This window comes from Miscanthus floridulus, chromosome 3 (genome assembly GCF_019320115.1).
Source record: "Miscanthus floridulus cultivar M001 chromosome 3, ASM1932011v1, whole genome shotgun sequence".
In the NCBI taxonomy this organism is placed as follows: domain Eukaryota; kingdom Viridiplantae; phylum Streptophyta; class Magnoliopsida; order Poales; family Poaceae; genus Miscanthus; species Miscanthus floridulus.
The window spans coordinates 147,465,424-147,484,566 of record NC_089582.1 but is presented as its reverse complement, the minus strand read 5'-3'; the positions used below and the strand labels follow the sequence as shown (position 1 = coordinate 147,484,566).

The 19,143-nt window shown below is 51.1% G+C and overlaps 1 protein-coding gene and 1 pseudogene across 1 annotated transcript; one reads left to right on the top strand and one right to left on the bottom strand.

The window, feature by feature from the left end:
* LOC136547448 (probable indole-3-acetic acid-amido synthetase GH3.11) overlaps window positions 1-9,836 on the top strand; it is a 32,869-nt pseudogene extending 23,033 nt beyond the window's left edge.
* Window positions 9,837-13,738: 3,902 nt separating this feature from the next.
* LOC136547447 (heavy metal-associated isoprenylated plant protein 35-like) lies at window positions 13,739-15,395 on the bottom strand. The gene is made up of 3 exons (XM_066539397.1): window positions 15,233-15,395; window positions 15,080-15,155; window positions 13,739-14,961 (listed from the first exon to the last, which is right to left on the bottom strand). The coding sequence occupies exons 1-3, from the start codon at window positions 15,266-15,268 to the stop codon at window positions 14,057-14,059; spliced, it is 1,017 nt and encodes a 338-aa protein (XP_066395494.1). The 5' UTR covers window positions 15,269-15,395; the 3' UTR covers window positions 13,739-14,056.
* Between the last annotated feature and the right edge of the window lie 3,748 nt (window positions 15,396-19,143).

The window sequence follows — 19,143 nt, the reverse complement described above, 5'->3', positions numbered from 1 at the left end:
CATGTCTATGTACTATGATTAGATGGGTAGAGTTGTATATATAGCTTCGACTGTAACTCAGTAAAGAGAGCGAGTTCAGTTTGCCATCTCCTCTTCAGAGCTTTGGCCAACGCTGGTGCTTGTGATGTGTGTGTGCTCTGTTCTTCCTTCCTTCTTCTATCTCTAGCCATAGTGTGTGGTCGGTAGAGAACGTGAGTGGTCGTCTCACCCCATTACGAAGATTCAGGGGCCAACAAGTGGTATCAGAGCCGTACAAGTGTCATCGCCGGACTAACCACTAGCGATGACGGACGGTTTGGAGATGGATGACAGCAGCGGCGCTGTTGTGGCTGCCCAGCCATGACAGGAGGTAATTGTGCACACGATGCGGGAGGTCAGCAGCACCAGTTGGTCGACGCTGACTCACACCAACTATGGTGAGTGGTCGGTGACCATGAAGGTCAAGCTCAGAGCCCAATGGCTCTGGAATGCTGTTGACAAGGGCACCAACAACAAAGAAGATGGCATATCAGCATTGGAGGCTATCCTCGCTATTGTGCTAGCAGAGTACAGGGAGCCGTTCGGGGCGAACAACTTTGCTAAGGAGGCATAGGAGGCCATTGCGGCGATGCGCATCGGTTCCGACCGTGCAAAGAAGGTGATGGCCCAACTGCTAAAGTAGGAGTACGCCAACCTCAAGTTCAAGGATGGTGAATTGGTGGAGGATTTCTCCCTCCACCTGGTAGACACTCATCAGCAAGCTGAGGAGCCACGGCGTCACCATCGACGAAGAAGAGGCAGTCTCCAAGTACCTCCACTCCGTGCCGACGAAGTACATCTAGATCGCTCTCTCCATAGAGACGATGCTATACTTGCCCACCCTCACCATTGAGGATGTGACTAGTAGGCTGTGAGCGGTGGATGAGCGCCTGGAGCAGGTGACAGCAACGACAGACAGCGGCAAGCTACTGCTGATAGAAGAGGAGTGGGCTGCCCAGAGGAAGAAGTCCGAGGAAGCCTCCTCCAGCCACGGTGGTGATGGCAGGCACCACGTCAAGGCTTCTTCAGAGAAGAAGAAGAAGGTCGACCCAAACGTCTGCCAGCGCTACGGGAAGACAGGCCATTGGGCAAAGGAGTGCCCAAATCAAAAGCAGGAGAAGAAGGCTGAGGCTCATCTAGCGCAGGCGGATGATGATGATGAGGCCACTCTCCTGATGGCGATGTTCTATGCACTACATGACATTGAGGTGAAGGAGAAGGGAGAGGGGATGGCGGTGAAAGGGCCTAGGAAGGCTCTCAAGGCTATCCATCTCAACGAACCGTGTGCCCAAGTCCACCTCAGACATGTGGGTAGCGGACAGGAGCAGAGGTGGTACCTAGACTCCAGTGCCAGCAACCACATGATGGGCTCCGAGGAAGCCTTCTCTGAGCTCGACGGCGACTTGACCAGCATGGTGAAGTCTGGTGACAGCTCAAGGGTGGGGATCCAAGGGCACAACACCATCATCTTTAGGTGCCAGAATGGTGAGCACCGCGTGCTGATGGATGTGTACTACATCTCACAGCTATGTTCAAGCATCATCAGCATTGGCTAGCTGGATGAGCGCGGCAGTGAGGTACTGATCAAGGATGGCGTCCTCAGGATCAGGGATCGAGAGCAGCGACTTCTTGCAAAGGTGAAGAGGTCCCGGAATCGACTGTACCTGCTCGACCTCAAGGTGGAGCAGCCCATCTACTTGGCTGCACGATGCATGGAGGAGCCATGGCTGTGGCATGCCCGGTATGGACATCTCAGCTTTGACACTCTTGGTCGGCTAGAGAAGATTATGACTAGGCTGCCTCACATCGAGCACGTAGGCGAGCTATGTGATAGCTGCCTGGCTGAGAAGCAAAGAAGGCTACCATTCCCGAAGACGGCGAAGTACCGCAAGGTAGAAACCCTCGAGCTGGTCCATGGTGACCTCTATGGGCCGATCACGCCGGCGATGCCCAGCGGGCACAAGTACTTCATCTTGTTGGTGGATGACTATAGCCGGTACATGTGGCTATAGCTTATGACCAGCAAGACCGAGGCAGCGAAGGCGATCAAGAAGTTCAAGGCACGTGTGGAGGCGGAGAGCGGCAAGAAGCTATGCGTGCTGAGGACAGATCGCTACGACGAATTCACTTCGATGGAGTTCATTGCGTACTGTGTGGATCAGGGTGTGGTGCGACACCACACTGTGCTATACTCACCACAGCAGAATAGCGTGGTGGAGCAGCGGAACCAGATGGTGGTCAACATGGCTTGATCCATGATGAAGGCCAAGGGCATGCTGATAAGGTTCTGGGGTGAGGCAGTGACCACGGCAGTGAACATCCTCAACCACGCGCCCACCAAGGTCCTGAAGGGTAAGACGTCGTTCGAAGCTTGGTATGGGCGCAAGCCGAGCATGTCCTTCCTTGGACATTCAACTACATCGGCCACATCAGGAAGACGAAGCCAACCCTCACCAAGCTGGATGACAGGAGCACATCGATGGTGCTCCTAGGCTACGAGGAAGGTACCAAGGCATACTGGCTCTATGACCCACATGGAGGCAAGGTGGTTGTCTCACGCGATGTCGTGTTCGACTAGAAGGTGACCTATGACTGGGACAGTCTGGGCATGGGGGAAGCTGGTGGCTTCACCAGCACCTTCATCGTCGAGCACTTGGTCATCCATGGTGGTGGAGACGCTAGAGAGGAGGTGCTAACTACTCTAGCAATGGAGCCAAGCACTCCAGGGGTGGCGTCGAGCACTCTGGGAGGGGTACCGATCACTCCAAGAGTAGTGCCGAGCGGTCTAGGAGTGGTGCCGACTACTCTAGGACGGGTGCCGAACGCTCCCGTAGCAGAGCCGAGAGGTCTTGCAGTGGTGCTGACCACTCCAAGACTGGTGCTGAGCACTCCTATAGCGGTGCCAACCACTCCAGGAGTAGTGTCGAGCACTGTAGCCATGGTGTCGAGCACTCTAGGTGCTGTGCTGACCACTCTGGTGGAATAGGGAACTCCATCGATGCCGATCAAGTTCGCCTCACCTCCAAGCGACATCACTGAGTTTGTGGATGCCTTCCATGACGGTGAGGAGGTGCGGTTCCACAGGCTAGATGACATCATCGGCGGCACAAGGCCCTTAGGCCTGGCGGATCGGCTGCTCAATGACCTAGAGCTGCTTCTCGTTAGTGCAGAGGAACCACCCACGTTCGCGCTGGCCAAGCACGATGCAAATTGGTGACGGGCGATGCTGGAGGAGATGAAGGCGATCGAGGAAAATGAGACTTGGGAGCTCATTGATCCTCCTCCAGGATGTCGTCCGATCGGCCTGAAGTGGGTGTATAAGGTCAAGCGAGACGAGCGTGGCACCATTATAAAGCATAAGGCGTGCCTCGTCTCCTGAGGCTTTGTCCAGCGTGAGGGCATCGACTTCGAGGAAGTCTTTGCACCGGTAGTGCGCATGGAGTCTGCTCGACTGCTTCAGGCTTTGGCAGCAGCGAAGGACTGGCGTGTCCATTATCTGGACGTAAAATTGGCTTTCCTCAACGGTGAGCTGGCGGAGATGGTCTTCATCAGGCAACCTCTGGGTTTCGCCATCAAGGGAGCGCAGCACAAGGTGCTCTGACTGCGCAAAGCGCTCTACGGGCTACGGTAGGCCCCACGAGCGTGGAACGCCAAGCTTGACGCCACGTTGGGCGAGCTTGGGTTCACGAGGTGCGCAACCGAGCACGCGCTCTACACGCGGTGATGGGGGAAGGAGGAGCTCATCATCGGCGTGTATGTGGATGGCTTGATCATCACCAGCGCGCGTGCGGAGGACATCGACAGCTTTAAACGTGAGATGGTGGCTCATTTTCGAATGAGCGATCTTGGCGCACTCTCTTACTACCTCGGCATCGAGGTGAAATAGGGGAAGGAGGCGCGCATGCTTGGTCAGAGCGCGTACGCCTCGAAGCTGTTGGAGCGAAGCGACATGGCTGAGTGCAAGTCGTGCGTGACTTCGATGGAGGAGCGGCTGAAGCTGACGAAGGCTAGTACCACGGTAAAGGTAGATGCAACACTCAACCGGAGCATCATCGGCGGTCTACGCTACTTAGTCCACACAAGGCCGGACATTGCGTTCGTCGTGGGCTACGTCAGTCGCTTCATGGAGGATCCCCGAGAGGATCACTGGGCTACATCGAAGTGGCTACTGCGCTACATCAAGGGAACGATGGATCAGGGGATCGTCTTCCCCAAGACCGATGGAAGTGGGCTGCAACTCACTGTGTTCAGCGATGCAGACATGGCGGGGGACATCAATGGATGACGGAGCACCTCTGACGTACTCGTCTTCCTTGGGTCGGCTCCAATCTCATGGTTGTCGCTGAAACAGAAGGTGGTGGCGCTGTCCACGTGCGAGGCAGAGTACGTGGCGGCGGCCACAGCGGCGTGCCAAGCTATATGGCTGCGTCGGCTGCTGGGCAAGCTGACCGGTGTGGAAGCTCACCCACCAGCACTGATGGTGGACAACTAGCCCGCCATCGCCCTCGCGAAGAATTCGGTTCTCCACAACCGGAGCAAGCACATCGACGTCAAGTTCCACTTCATCAGGGATTGTGTCGATGGAGGGCAAATCGTCATCAAGTTCATCAAAACTGGTTTGCAACTCGTGGACGTCCTCACCAAGCCGCTCGACCGTCTTCAGTTCACGGAGTTGAAGAAGATGATCGACATGGTGGAGGTTCTAGGGTTAGCAGCAGGATTAGGGGAAGAATTGATAAATAATCTGCTGCTCCCATGTATGAACGCATGGTAGGGACAGGCGCCGAAAGACTCTCTGCTGCTGCACTGTAGCTGCTGAAGGGGCAGGCACCGAAAGGCTCCACTGCGGCACTGTAGCCACAACAGGGGCAAGCGCCAAAGTCAGCCCTGCTGGCACATCTAATCACTGTAGCAACATGGCAGCCTGACATGTCTGTGTAATAGGATTAGATGGGTAGAGTTGTATATATAGCTTCCCACTGTAACTCAGTAAAGAGCGCGAGTTCTGTTTGCCATCTTCTCTGCAGAGCTCCTGTCAACGCTGGTGTTTGTGCTGTGTGTGTGCGCTCTGTTCTCCCTCTCTTCTTCTACCTCTAGCCATAGTGTGTGGTCGGCAGAGAACGTGAGTGGTCGGCTCACCCATTACGAAGATTTAGGGGCCAACAAGATCGTCAATTTTATGGCCCCGTTCGCTTCGCTGAAAAAACAAGCTGAAATATTGTTCCAGCTGATTTGTTGTGAGAGAAAAATATTGTTCCGACTGAAAAGACAAGTTAAAAAATACAGATTATAAGACAAGCGAACAGGGCCTCTGTGGAGAACAAATTGTAGAGCTGCTCCGAAGGTGTGAGTCTCTTCCTGATTATTTTATCGTTAACATTTTTGCATGCATATAGTAGAGGTATAAGAATGATCATACATTTATTAGATGACCCTTTGTACTGGCTTAGTGGAAGTTGGTTCTATTGTATAATGCGAGTATGCGACTAATAGGAAGAAAAGAAGCATTAAGGTTAGATCATTTTATTATCAAATGCATGCTGGTATATAAATTTTGATTTGTTAGTGTTGTGTAACGTGTTCTGCTTTTCCACTTGCTTACAGATTCTGCCAACCCTAAGAGGTTAATAGTAGTTTAGGGTTCATGTAGAGTACAATATTGCTTACAATAGCTTGAAGCTTTTCCGCTTCAAGCTATTTCACCCCCAGGATATTGTTATCACTTTACATGTTTGCATCCATGGACTATGAAGCCCATTAACCTATTAATGTAACAAGCATTAACTGTTTTATATTGTGCTTAATGTGGTTAGCATAATTTCTCATGTATTTTGATGGTAAGGAACTCTTAGGGACCTGTCAGTATTAGTCTTCTCTACATTGAGAAACACCTATCTCCCCTATTATATTCTCTGCCAGCATTCATCTGTTGCTTTTGTGAACCACACACTGAAGTTGGAAATGTGTATAGGAAAACCTATCACTCTTCTCTGTCTTGAAAGAACTTATTGATGTTAGTGTTGGTTTTTATTCTTCTTATGGCCTGTGACTGATATTAACCAAATATTTTTATTTATTAGCTCGGGAACTTCTCGGGGTGAACCAAGATTGATGCCATCCATCTCAGAGGATCTTTACCGCCGAACGTACTTGTATAGTCTGATAATGCCTATCATGAACAAGTAAGTTTGTTTTCTTATAGATTCATTAGTTTTCATGAAGGCACTTGGAAAGCCAAATAAATGAAGATACATCAGGATTTACCTATTCTATAAACCTCTTATTGTTTGACCCATGTCTTTGTTCAGTCAAAAGGCACTAGCTTAAATCATGATGACACTTATCCAAAGTTTCTTCTCGTGGTTACTATTTGAAAGTTGAAAGAGAAATAATTTTCACCTCTCCTTTGTAAAAGGCTATAAGGTACCAATCTTTTCTGGGAAGTTTTTTTTTTTAATTTTGGTGTTAGTTATGGTTTCAGTGTTTTGGAAGACCTCAGCAGAATCTTGTAAATCTCTTTTGTAAATAACTTTTTTCCCTACTAATATATTTCGGCAAAGCTTTTGCGACCTTTCCAAAAAAAATGGTGTTAGTTACAAAAGTTGGGTCTAGGTGGAGTACACAAAAGATGGGACAATACTTATCACAAGTTGAAGTACCCCCTCCCAACCATTAGTTAAAAAGGCTTCGAACAAATTGAAATGTTAGATTTCTACTTTAGCAAATTATTTAGCCTAATAAGAGTTTCAGTATTTCTTAAATATGCATTTAACAGTCTCGAAAGATATTTTGCTTTATCGTGATACTTGGAATTGGGATAAACTGCCGGCTTTTCTTCATCTCATGTATTATCACGTCTTTTTGCACTTGATTGCATTGCATTCAACATAATTAAAGAAGGATCTTAGAGAATGTCCTATCAGTACATTTCAAAGGTTTCAGAGTCTGCTGTTAGATTTTACCATGGTTGTAACAATTTTTTACTTAATCAAGTCTCCAGGTATACACAAGACCTTGACGAGGGGAAGGCCATGTATCTTCTCTTTGTGAAAGCTTAAACATTGACAAATGCTGGCATTCCAGTCCGATCAGTCCTCGCTAGCTATTATAAGAGCCCTCAGTTCTTGCAGGGAAAACATGACCTCTACAACAGCTATAAATGTCCATGCAGCCCGAGGCACGACGGCACGACACGAAGCCCGCTTTTTTAGCCCGACACGAGCACGGCCCGGCCCGGTGACATGCGGGCCCGGGCTGGCCCGGCCCGAGGTAGCAGGCCGTGCCTAGGCCGCTGCTCAGGCCCGTGGGCTGGCACGGCACGGCCCGGCCTGCGTCAGCTGGCCCGGCCACCCCCCCTCCCCCTCCTCACTCCACTCCTCTCCTCGCGGCCCAGCGCAGCCCAGCGCGGCCGGCCCAACATCCCTGCCTCCCCCCTACTCATATATAAGCCGCACGCCCGCACGCCCAGCGGCCAACACGGCCGCAGCTCTCCCCCGCGGAGCCCCACGCTCCGTCGCTCCTCCCACCTCTGAACCCTAACTCCTTTCCCCTCCCCCTCCCCGCCGTCGGCGCCCCGCGCAGTCCCCTCCGCCGCGCCGCAAGCCCAGCGGCCAGCGCAGCCGTGACTCTCCCCCGCGGAGCCCCACGCTCCGTCGCTCCTCCCACCCCCGAACCCTAACTCCTTTCCCCTCCCCCTCCCCGCCGTCGGCGCCCCGCGCAGTCCCCTCCGCCGCGCCGCAAGCCCGCAACCGCACGCCTCGTCTTCCTCCCGCGACGCGGCGCGGACGACCTCTCCCTCCCTCACGGCCTCCCGACGGCGGCAGTGATGCAGTGTCGAGCGTTGTTGCAGCGACGTCGAGCTCGGCAGTAGCAGCAGTGTCGAGCGGGCGGCCTCATCCATCCTCCTCCTGGCTCTTGCCGCCGGATCCGGCGGTCGCCGCCAGCCCGCTACCTCCCGCGACTCGAGCAGCTCGCGCCGACGGCCTCCCCTGCCCCGCCTCGCTCTCTCTCTCCTCCTCCTGGCCACCCGCTGCCGCCGCCGCCGCCGTTGGAGCACGCGGCTGATCTGAGGACCTCGTCTCCGTCATCTCTTCTTTCCCCTGCTGATGCGGGCCTCGGGCCTGCCTGGCCTGTTAAAAAGGCCGTGCTTTCCGGGCCAGCCCGGCACGGAAAGTGGCCCGACGGGCCGTGCCTAGGCCGTCGGCTAGGCACGGTGGACTGGGGCGGCACGGCCCGGCGGCCCATCGTGCTCTGCCGTGCCGTGCCCTACCGGGCCGGGCCGGGCGGCCCGGATGGCCATCTTTAACAACAGCTATACCAGTCCTGATGAGGTCATTCTTTGCCCTGACAGCCAGCAGAGCATGTACTGCCAGCTACTCTGTGGCCTGGTAGAACGTCGGAATGTTGTTCGTCTCGGAGCAGGTTTTGCCTCAGCATTCCTTCGGTCCATCAGTTTTCTTGAGAAGCATTGGTGTGACCTAGTTACTGACATCCGAACCGGTCAGATCAATTCCAACATCACCAGCACGACATGCCGGTTGGCCATGGAGAGTTTTCTTGCACAGCCCAACCCTGAGGTAGCTGATGAAATTGAGGTGACATGCAGCTCAAAGTCATGGAAGGGAGTTCTTTGTAGGCTTTGGCCTAATGTTAAGTACATCGAAGCTGTTCTTACAGGAACGATGGCACAATATATCCCCATGCTTGAATTCTACAGTGATGGTAGGATTCCCTTGGTCTGCACCATGTATGCTTCCTCAGAAAGCTACTTTGGCGTCAATCTGAGGCCGCTGTGCAGCCCAAAAGACGTGTCTTACACCATCCTTCCGAACATGGCCTACTTTGAGTTCGTACCACTGGAGGATGGCCTCAAGTCAGTGCAGGATGATGAGGTGGTGGAGAATGACAAGCTTGTCAGCCTGGTGGATGTCAAGGTTGGATGCTACTACGAGCTTGTAGTTACCACATTTGCCGGTAAGAACGCCTCTTGCAAATATTATAACTATAATCTGCAAAGTTATACTTCAACTAATACTAGGTAATAACTAATAAAATCCATCGCCAGCATTGTGAAGACCAACACTGCGTAATGTAAATCTGAATTCCATTTTTTTTGTTCAGGTCTTTACAGGTACAGGGTAGGGGATGTACTTCAGGTGACAGGCTTCTACAACCGTGCACCACAATTCAAATTCATCTGCCGGAGGAATGCGATCCTCAGCGTTGATTCAGATAAGACCAACGAGGAAGATCTCCACGGTAGTGTCTCCCGGGCCAAGAAAATCCTGGAGAACCGAAATCACCTCCTCCTGGAGTACACTAGCTGCACCGACACCTCCACGGTCCCGGGCCACTACGTTCTGTTCTGGAGATCAAGTACACCTCCGAAGGCACAGCCCCTTGCGCACCTCTCGATGCCCAGCTCCTCGAGAGCTGCTGCATTGCTGTGGAGGAGTGACTTGACCACGGGTCTGTTCGCTTGGAGTAATTCTGGAGGAATTTGGATGGTTCGAAGGAATGCTGGAGGAATTTATGAGAGAAAAACACTGTTCCGGATGAAAAAAGAAGCGGATCAAGCCGGGTTTAAGGGAGTCTACAGGCGCTGCAGAGCCCGTGACAAGTCTGTAGGGCCACTGGAGATACGGCTGGTTGAAGCTGGCACCTTTGATGCTCTGATGGATCTCTTGGTCAGCCAAGGCAGCTCCATCAACCAGTACAAAACCCCAAGGTGCATCGAGTCAGGCCCTTCGCTGAAACTGCTCAATTCTAAGGCCATCGCTTCGTTCTTTAGCCCCCGGGATCCTGAATGGACTGTGTAAGCGTTCAGGCTGAGCGCTTCTGACTTCTGATGAGGTTGTTCCAAACTCTGTTTGCTTGCTGTATGCTAAGAGGAGGAGCTTCTCTAGCCTTTCACTTCGTTTGTGTGGCTGCTTTATATTCTGAAGCTCCTCTCTGCTAAATTTAAATAATCTGAGAAATTTTGTATCACTTGGTATTGAAGTGGCATGAAGTTGACATGGCCATTCTGAGGTCTGGGCCTGCACATGCACATGTTTGGCTGTGGCTGAAAAACAATGTTCTGGCTGAATTGTTGTGAGAGAAAAACACTGTTCCAGCTGAAAAAAGAAGACGAACAAGTCGAATATGGGGTAAGCCGAACGGGGCCTATATATCACTAGCATGTAATGTAACTTATTGAGATCTGTTGCACCGGAGAAGATCTTTCGCTAGAAAGATGTACTGCAATGGAATGAGAAGAAACTGTTCCTTGATACAGTTATTTGACACCAATTGTGAACTTCTCCAATTATTTGGCCTTGGCCATGTGTTTTTGTACAGACAAAACTAGCTGTCAAAATGGTCACCTTGTATTATGCAGAAATGTTGTGTGAGACTGGAACTCCATCTCTGTCCGTTCAGACCAGCCTACTGGTTTAAACGCTTGTATTCTGCTGTTTTAAACTCTGAACATACGGAGTACAAGTAATGCAACCTGGAACCTGTAATGCTCTTCAGCCAGGCTGTGTCAGTTGATGCGAACCCTCCTGAACCCTTATCGGCTGATGGCTGCGAGTTATCCGCTGGACCAGGCCGAGCTGGTTTTCTTGGCCCATGAGCAACATCGGACCTAAAGGATAGCCCAGAGCCAGACCATCCCAGTTAAATCATCGCCGAACTTTATTTGAGGTTCCTATACATTTCCTTCTTACATACATAAAAAGCTGGACCCTTAGAGATAATAAGACCTTCTCTAAGACATTGACAGAAAGGTAGTCTACAGGATTAAGAAATGTGTTTGCGGCCACGTACAAATCAGTCAATAATACTTCCATCCATAACTCAGCTAAACACACTGAAGCGAACAAACAGGGGAGGTACTACGAGTAGTACGTTTGGATGCCAAGCGCTGCCTGCCTGCCGATACTACGTTGCTTGCACATTTGTACTCCTAGTACGAGCGTACACGTACCTACTGGTCACCACCCATTTTCTGCCTTTGAGCTGGAAAACGAAATATGGCAACAAAGTTAGTAAAAAAACGCAGGAGTAGTACTCCGTACGTGCTAACCCCTGCATGCGAGGCAGAGGAAGAGAGGAGGAATAGAGCATGCGTACACACAGCACAAGCATTCGCGTTGGCCGGCTGCAGAGGATATAGCAAAACTAAACTCGCTTATTGAGCTACAGTGAAAACATATATATATAACTTTACTCATCTAATCCTAGTATACAAACATGTTAGACTGTCATGCTGCAACAGTGACTAGATATGATAGCAAAACTGACTTTAGCGTTTGTGGCTATGGTGTAGCAGGTGAGCTTTTGACGTCTGCTGCTGCAGCCGGCTACGGTGCAGCAGAGAAACCTTTTCGATATGTGTCTCTGCCGCACCGTATAAAGGAGTCCAGCGTATTACTTAACAACCTTGACAAGCACAGATCTGCCGTGATTCCGTCCTACTGATAGACGGGACTGATGTTATAAAAGCATGCAGGACAAGGTTTCAGTTTGGTGTGCCGTACGCAAAGGGTGGCTAATAGTCAAACCACGGTTATGGCTAGGTGTTGGGTGTGGGTAGGAGGAGTACTATCTCTGTCTGTGGCTCGCTCGATAATCACCAGCATTATTAGCGTACTACGTCCAGGCTCCAGCGTAGCACGCGGAGCAGACACATGAGTGCAGCGATGAAATGGTTGTTTTCAGAGGATCAATTCAAAAGGACATGCTAATCCTATAGCCTATCGCCTTTGTTGCAAAGGTTTCACTAGTAGTATCTCACTTAGGCCTGACCTAGCAAGATTTAGTTAGATCCTCTCCTAATTGACACAACACTAGTACGTTCAAAAGACTTGTTAATTAACTTGCGGCCGGAGATACATACAGAAAAAAGATACACCGCACCAAACAATGGTCTTGTACTTGTACTTGGTACTCCTACTTGGTAGTATAGATCAAAGGCTTTACTAGTACTCGATCGGTACACTCCATACCATATTTGAACCGAACTGATGCCGTCTTGGTATCGCATTGCCGAAATACGGCAATGCTCAGCTTGTTCGGCTGAGCAAGATGTCGGCTTGTTCGACTTGTTTTTTCAGCTAAAAAAATGTTTTCTTTCACATCAAACCCGTATAAACAGTGTTTTGAGCGTGAACGGTGTTTTTTTTTCAGTCCAGCGTGGGGGCGGCCCTCGGATGTGATTGGCCAACGCAAATGCTTGCTCATGCCATGCTGCAGTGCTCGTGCTGCTGGCTCTGGCTGCTGCGGCGCCTGGCATTGACATTGAAGAAGGGCATGGGGCTTGTCTCTCGCAGGCCGCCTTGATCACGAGTAGGAGGAGTCAGGAGTACTCGCTACAGTACGTACTAGTAGATCCTCCTCGCTCCCCCAGCACTTGCCGCAGCAGGCTTGCAGTTGCAGCGCCGGCCACCGGCTAGCACCACGGCAGGCCTGATCGCCGGCCTCCTCTCTCCCTCGTCCCCATGCCGCAGCGCAAAAGGCCAGGCGGTAGAGAACAAAGTTTCCAGCCGTGAATCGGCGCCGCATCCGCCGGCGCCATCAATTCGTCGTCCGGCCGGACGGAGAGGGAGGACGAGGCGACAAGGCCAGCAGGAGGGAGTTTGGCTATGTGATATTTTAATTAACTAGTTAATTATGTTATTTGTACTTTGATTTCTTGTCTCTTCCATATTAATCTCCTATAGCCTCTTATATAATTAAAAAGTAGTCTTTCTACTATCTTTATCGTCTCTTTTGTTCCCACAATGGCGCTCTAATTAGCTAGTTAAATATAGTTAATACTTTTCTAGTTTACTCTCCTTCTAAACTGATCTCCGTTAAGACCTATATTCTTTAGGATTAGTCTTCTTGTTATTACGATGATTCTTTTCTCTAGCCCGAGAATTCGATTGATCGTCGTATGAGCGTTAGAGACCTACCCAATTTTGTTCTTTTTTCTCAAAAATATTTTGTGTTTTTTTTCTACTTTTTAATTTTCTTTTGTAACGCAAAATATTTATTTGGTTGTTATATATACATTGACTGTATATGTATTTCATCATGTGTGATTGTTATCGGTTCGAAGGACCCCTATGTTCAAATCCACTGCTCGTGACCAACCATCCCGGTCGAGAGAGGGGCGGAGGGCGGAGGAAGGTGTTATGGAGGCTGATCGTGGACGGTCGCTACCACTTGTCGGCAAAGCGGCGGCGTCGGCCAGAGGCTGGCCTGCGCTAGGGGCCCTTCGGCAGCCATGGCATGTCCGGTTTAGGATTAAGGTTCACCATTAGTCCATTACTAACCACTGTTTGAGTTCATTTTAGGAGAGTTGAATTCATTCTAGGACCCCCCAAGGGTTGATGTAGCATGTGTACGTAATTGGGAGTGTCGTGTAAATATGGAATACGTAGAGTACATGTATCGAACAGGACAAGGGGTCAACAAGAATGCAAACGCGATGCAGGGAATCATCGCGTTACATTACATGTGACACATTCCCTGCACACCAGAAAAGCAATCATTCTTGAAAAGGCCTGTCAACCAATAGGGCCCACCTTTGATTACCCTGCCTGCGCCGGGGTGTGGGTCCCGCCCCGCCTCAAAGCACCCGGCCCCACTCCTCACCAATTAGGCAATTACTACTCGTACTACATTTAAACCTCAGCTTCACTGCCCTACCACCAACATCTGCAGGGCTCCTTAAAAATTCACTCACCAACCGTACCCGAGCTCGAAATTCGCCCGAATTTCAAATTTCTTTCCTACCACGAGTTCATTACAGGAAAGGAAACTAGTCCTAGCAACAGGAAGAACATTGCAATTTGAAGTGATAGTACTACTAGAATATCACCATCATCTGATTACATGATGAGCCGAGGAGTAAAAAAAAAAAATCTGGTCAAGAAGAGCTTTGACCACCTAATTTGACAGTACTCGTCCCATCGACGACAGGAGGAGGCTTTTCCGATCACGAGAGCCGCTCTCTACCTACAGCTCGAGGACACCGGCGCGGCGGCAGCGGCGGCGGCGGCGCGTGACATCACATGACGCTGCACGAGTTGGCGTTGTCCTCGTTGAACATGTTGTTGTACGACTCCTGCGGCGGGGACGACCGCATGCCCGGCGGGCCGTACAGGAACTCCGCCGGCACCGGCACCATTGGCGGGTAAGGCGGGTACCCGTAGGGCACCACCTGCGGCGGCGGCGGTATTGGGTGCATCGGCACCACGGGCGTGGGCGCGTAGTACGACACGCTGGAGCTAGGGTGCGCCACGTTGTAGCTCAGCACCGGCTGCGCCGCGTAGTACGGGAACGCGGCGTGCGGCGGGCGCTCGGGGCCCGGCGACGGCGCTGGCACCGCTGGTTGGTGTGGCTTTTTTTCGGGCGCTGCCGGGGCCGGGGCCGGGGCCTCCCCCTCGTCGCCGTCCTTTGGCTTGCTCTTCTTATTCTTCTTGCCCTTCTTGCCGCCGCCGCCGTTGGACTCCTCCGCGCCCGCCTCCTCGGCGGCGTCTTGCTTCGCCGGCTCAGGGGAGCACTTGTTCGTCTCCTTGGGCTCGGTTATCACCTCGGCGTCCTTGTTGACCTCGTCCTTATTGGGTTTCGCCGCAGCCTCGCCTTTGTCGGCCTTGTCAGAGCCCTTGTCCTTGGCCGGCTTCTTCTCCTTGCCCTCGCCATTCTCAGGGGGCTTATCCTTCGCCTCCTCCTCCTCCGCCTCCTTGGGCTTTGCGTCCTTGGCGCCACTCTCCCCAGCTGCCACTGGCAGCGCAGCAGGCGCGGCCTCCTCGGCCTTCTTGGCCTCGACGGGTGCCGGCGCCCGCGCCGGCGAAGGCCAGAGCGCCGCCTGCTTGCCGGCCTTGTGCAGCCGCCGGAGGAGCGCTTCAGCTTCCACGTTGCCTGTGACGGTCACCTTGTGCTGCGCCGCGTCCACCGTCACCTTGTACACGCCTGATGGCGCGCCGCCGCAGACAAACAACCCGGTCAGAGTCAGACAGTCCGTCGTCGGCACTGCAAAACGAAGAATCGCCGCCGGCAGGAGAACAAGACACAAGGGATACATACGTACCTTCGATGCTGTGGAGCACTTTCTTGACCTTCTTCTTACAGCCCTCGCAGTGGATGGACACCCGCAGTGTGGTGGTCTGCCGGCAAGAACAGTGGAAGGTTAAGCGATAGGCAAATACAAGCCGAAGAAGCTATCGCTGTCCCGCTCGCTCACCGTGTACTGCAGCGGCTCTGCTTCCCCTGACGCCATGGCGAGCGAGCTAGAGTAGCCCGGAGCTTCGGTGGAGCTCGTCGCCGGAGCTGAGCTGAGCGGAGAGCTGCTGAACCCTCCTCCTGGCTCTGTCTCTGTTGCGGGGGTGGTGGCAATGCCAAGGGGGGAGTGGCTGCTTAGCCAGCTAACCTTTATATAATGGCCAACAAACCAGCGTACTACTAGGCGTAGCCACCGTGTACTAGCAGGAGGAGTAAAGTAAAAGAAGAGACCGACAGGTGGGCCCGGTGGTCGCCCGGGCGTGGCAGGGGCCTCCGGCTCCGGGCGCGAATCTCGTCTCGTCCGGCAGCAGGGGATGGTGACACCAGACCCACATTCGGTCACATCATTGGAGTTGGAGGAGGGAGGCCGCTGATGATGATGCATCATGGTGGCCCCTGATTAGCATTTGTTGCCTCCATCCAGATGGCTGATAACACACACAAAAAATCGTGTCTTTAGCTTTTCAGCCTGTACGATTTTTCGTTTTAGTCGGAACTTATCGGTGAGCTAATAGTATTTTCCTCCTACGACAAATCGAATTTATCAGTCCAGAAACCAATTAGCGAACCGGCTCTTTGCAAGTTCATGTATGTGATCCTGATAAGATTTTATTTTCTCCATCTTTCTCTCGTCTCTCTTGTGCAGAGATCACGGTCTCTGCTCGCTTGAACTATTTTTCAGCCGGATCAGTTTATTCTTTCTCACAGAATAATCAACCGAAACTAGCCGGTGCGCAGTAGCAGTGCCAACGTGTCGCCGATCGGAGAGCCAGCGTGTGACCGGTCGATGTCCATCGATCCGTTGCAGGTGCGGTGCGGTGCAGGTTGGCTGAGGTCTGAGGAGCTCGACAGGCCATTAGAGGCAGCACCAACCCTGCAGCTGCAGCATTCACTCAAAAAACAGCCTCTTTTTCCTTTTCAACCCACCCATCTCTCCTCTGGCCTGGCGTCGTTTTCACCGCGCGCTGCGCTCGCGTGGTGGTGCAGGAGGCAGGAGGCCTGTGGGCGCCAGTGGCCTTGCCTGGTCTGAATCTGATGAATGAAAGGTGCCAATTCTCCGAGTAGTAGAACAAGGAGAGGTAGAGCCGGGAGCGTGCGTGCACCGCCTAAAACGTTGTTGCATCGTCCGGGACCTGGAAGAGAAGAGAAGAGCAACCAACAGGCTAGCTTCTGCTGCAGGTCAACTCGCTTACTACAACTACCGCCCCGTTTCCTTCGCTGAAAAAACAAACCGAAATACTATTCCGACTAATTTACGGTGAGAGAAAAATACTGTGAAGCGAACAGGGCCGTACGTGTTGAAATGTCGACACGTAGGAGTACGTAGGACGATGCTCAGTAGCAAGGACGGGATGAGTACAGGCGTGCATGGACCACGACGATGCAGGCAGCAGCAGAGTGAGAGCATTGGGAGCACGCGCATTTATCGCGGATCCGGCAATAAACGTCCGTAGATTGTTCGTGGGCACGACGCTGCACGAAACATTGGATCGGCATGCTGTTGCGGTCTCGCGCGCGGGACGAACGGTAAAACGGTACTCGCTCCGTTCCAAATTACGGCTGGTTTGACTTTTTTTTTACCCGATCACTCGTTTTATTCAAAAAAAAAAATTATGTCAACGTAGTCAAATTTAAGTTATTCTTGAAAAACTTTTGTTAATAAAGCAAACCACAACAAAAAGAAGTGATATTTTGCATAATTTTTTTAATAAAACGAGTGGTCAAACTTGAGATAAAAAAACCAAATGAACTGTAATTTGAAACGAATTTAGTAGAAAGTTTCTACGTACTCCGTTCGTGCCAGCTGCATGCATTCCGCGTCAACAGACGAATGTACCGCGTGCTCATTATTCACGCTACGCAGTGAAACCGTGAAAACATGTAACGAGTACTCGAACGCTGCGTGGCAGGGTCGGTGCACGTAGCTGTAGCCTGTAGCCGTGCTCGGGCACCGGACGCCTGCGTCGCTCGAATAGACGTCGTGCCTTGGTGTAATTTTATTTTATCACAGTGCTCACTAGTCTGTCACGTTATTTTTTTTTGGGTGTTTACAGTACCTGAACAGTCGTTTTTCACCGGTTTGTCTCGCGCGCAGTAGCAAAAACCCCGACCTCGACCACTGTTGAACTTTCTGAGGTAATAAAAGGTAATAATAGGCAGCAGTGTGGTCACTGCTAGTTGGACGTCCTACGACCGGGCCACTGTGGTCACTGATGGGGAACGATCAGCCCGTTCGGTTGGCTAGTTCGTATCGTTGCTGGTTCGTTTATGTGAGAGAGAAGTACCGCTGACTGATTCCTATAAATAATATCCATGTGAGGAGATTGGCCAGCCAGCCCAGCCAGCCAGCCCCAGCCGATCAGGCTGAAATTTCCTCCGGCTCACCACTGGTATAAGTCCATCTTTTATCCTAAATCAATTTCCTATATATGTTGGCTATCGATTTGCAAGAAAATGTATATATTCACAACTCAAGTTCAATATAATTAGGTTCGTTGTGAAAGCTACTTTCATATACAATGTATAACTAACTTATTTTTAATGATATTTATTCCTATATAGCTATACTAGAGTGTACATATACACATACATACATACATACATACATACATACATACATACATACATAGATATATATATATATATATATATATATATATATATATATATATATATATATATATATATATATATGTGTGTGTGTGTGTGTGTGTGATGCCGGTGTGCTAGCACCTTGGTGATGAGCGATTGACAACACGGTGTGCGTGTGACGTATCTCTCGGCAGGTTGTGGTTGTAGGTGACAGGTGGAGACAAGGTACATGCGGCGACGAGTGAAGAACGAGGATAGGATGCCGTTCCGAAGAACCGTGGGGGCGGAGAAGGGCGGATCGAGGCTTGCGTTCGAGGGACAGACGATCGTGTGGTGTACGTCTACTGTACCTGGCTACACGGTGGGAGGACGTCGAGGGAGGTTTCCAGATTACGCCACAAAATCCAGGGTTCGCTGGTTGAGCCACAAAGCCATGCATCGTACCGGGACGCTCGTGCGGCGTGCGTTGGCCGAAGATGGAAATTCTGGCGATCGCGATACGATTTCGGATGGTCGTGCGGCGACATCGCGAGGATCACATCACGGAGATGGAGGGATCGCGGACATCGCGGAATTTGCCATGGAGGACGTAATTGGAATTTACGCCCCTACGTTGGATTTATTTAGCGTAGGGGGTTATGTGAAAATAGGTCGTGCCACCCTTTGGAGATATAAATATGTGGCACCTAGGGTTGAGAAGGGTGCGGAACGTTTTGGACTCTCGGCGAGTTACTATTCACGCGTGAACAGTACCCGTGAACAGCACTCGTGCCCCGGGGTTCCACGGTTCAGTTTTCCTCTCTCCGGTCTAGCCTAGGGTTTGAATTCTAGTGAGAGGTTTTTTGTTGATCTCTCCGATTAAGAGAGGGAGGATGTTCGGGCGGAGGCTAGATGCACTTTTGTAAGTTCAATTACTCAATTTAATCTTTCATCTATAATGATTGATCTTGTGCATCTCGATTGGTTCTTTATAATTCTCGTCAGCATCTGACATAGTCTGCTTGTTTTATTTTTATCTCAAGATCCGTAAGTCCGATTGACGTGATTCCAGTTGGGTTAGTTTCATAATTTCATCTAGTTTAATCTGACAAATTTTTAGGTCGATCGGAGTTATGGATTTTCGTCCACATCAGGTTTACTAGGTACATAGAGTTCTGGTCAGATTTGAAAAACGTGATTTAATCAGGTTTTGTGTTTAGGGGAAGGGTTAGAAATTATTTTTGGCTTCCGCGACCATTCACCCCCCCTCTGGTCGTCCGTTTCGATCCTTCAATTGGTACC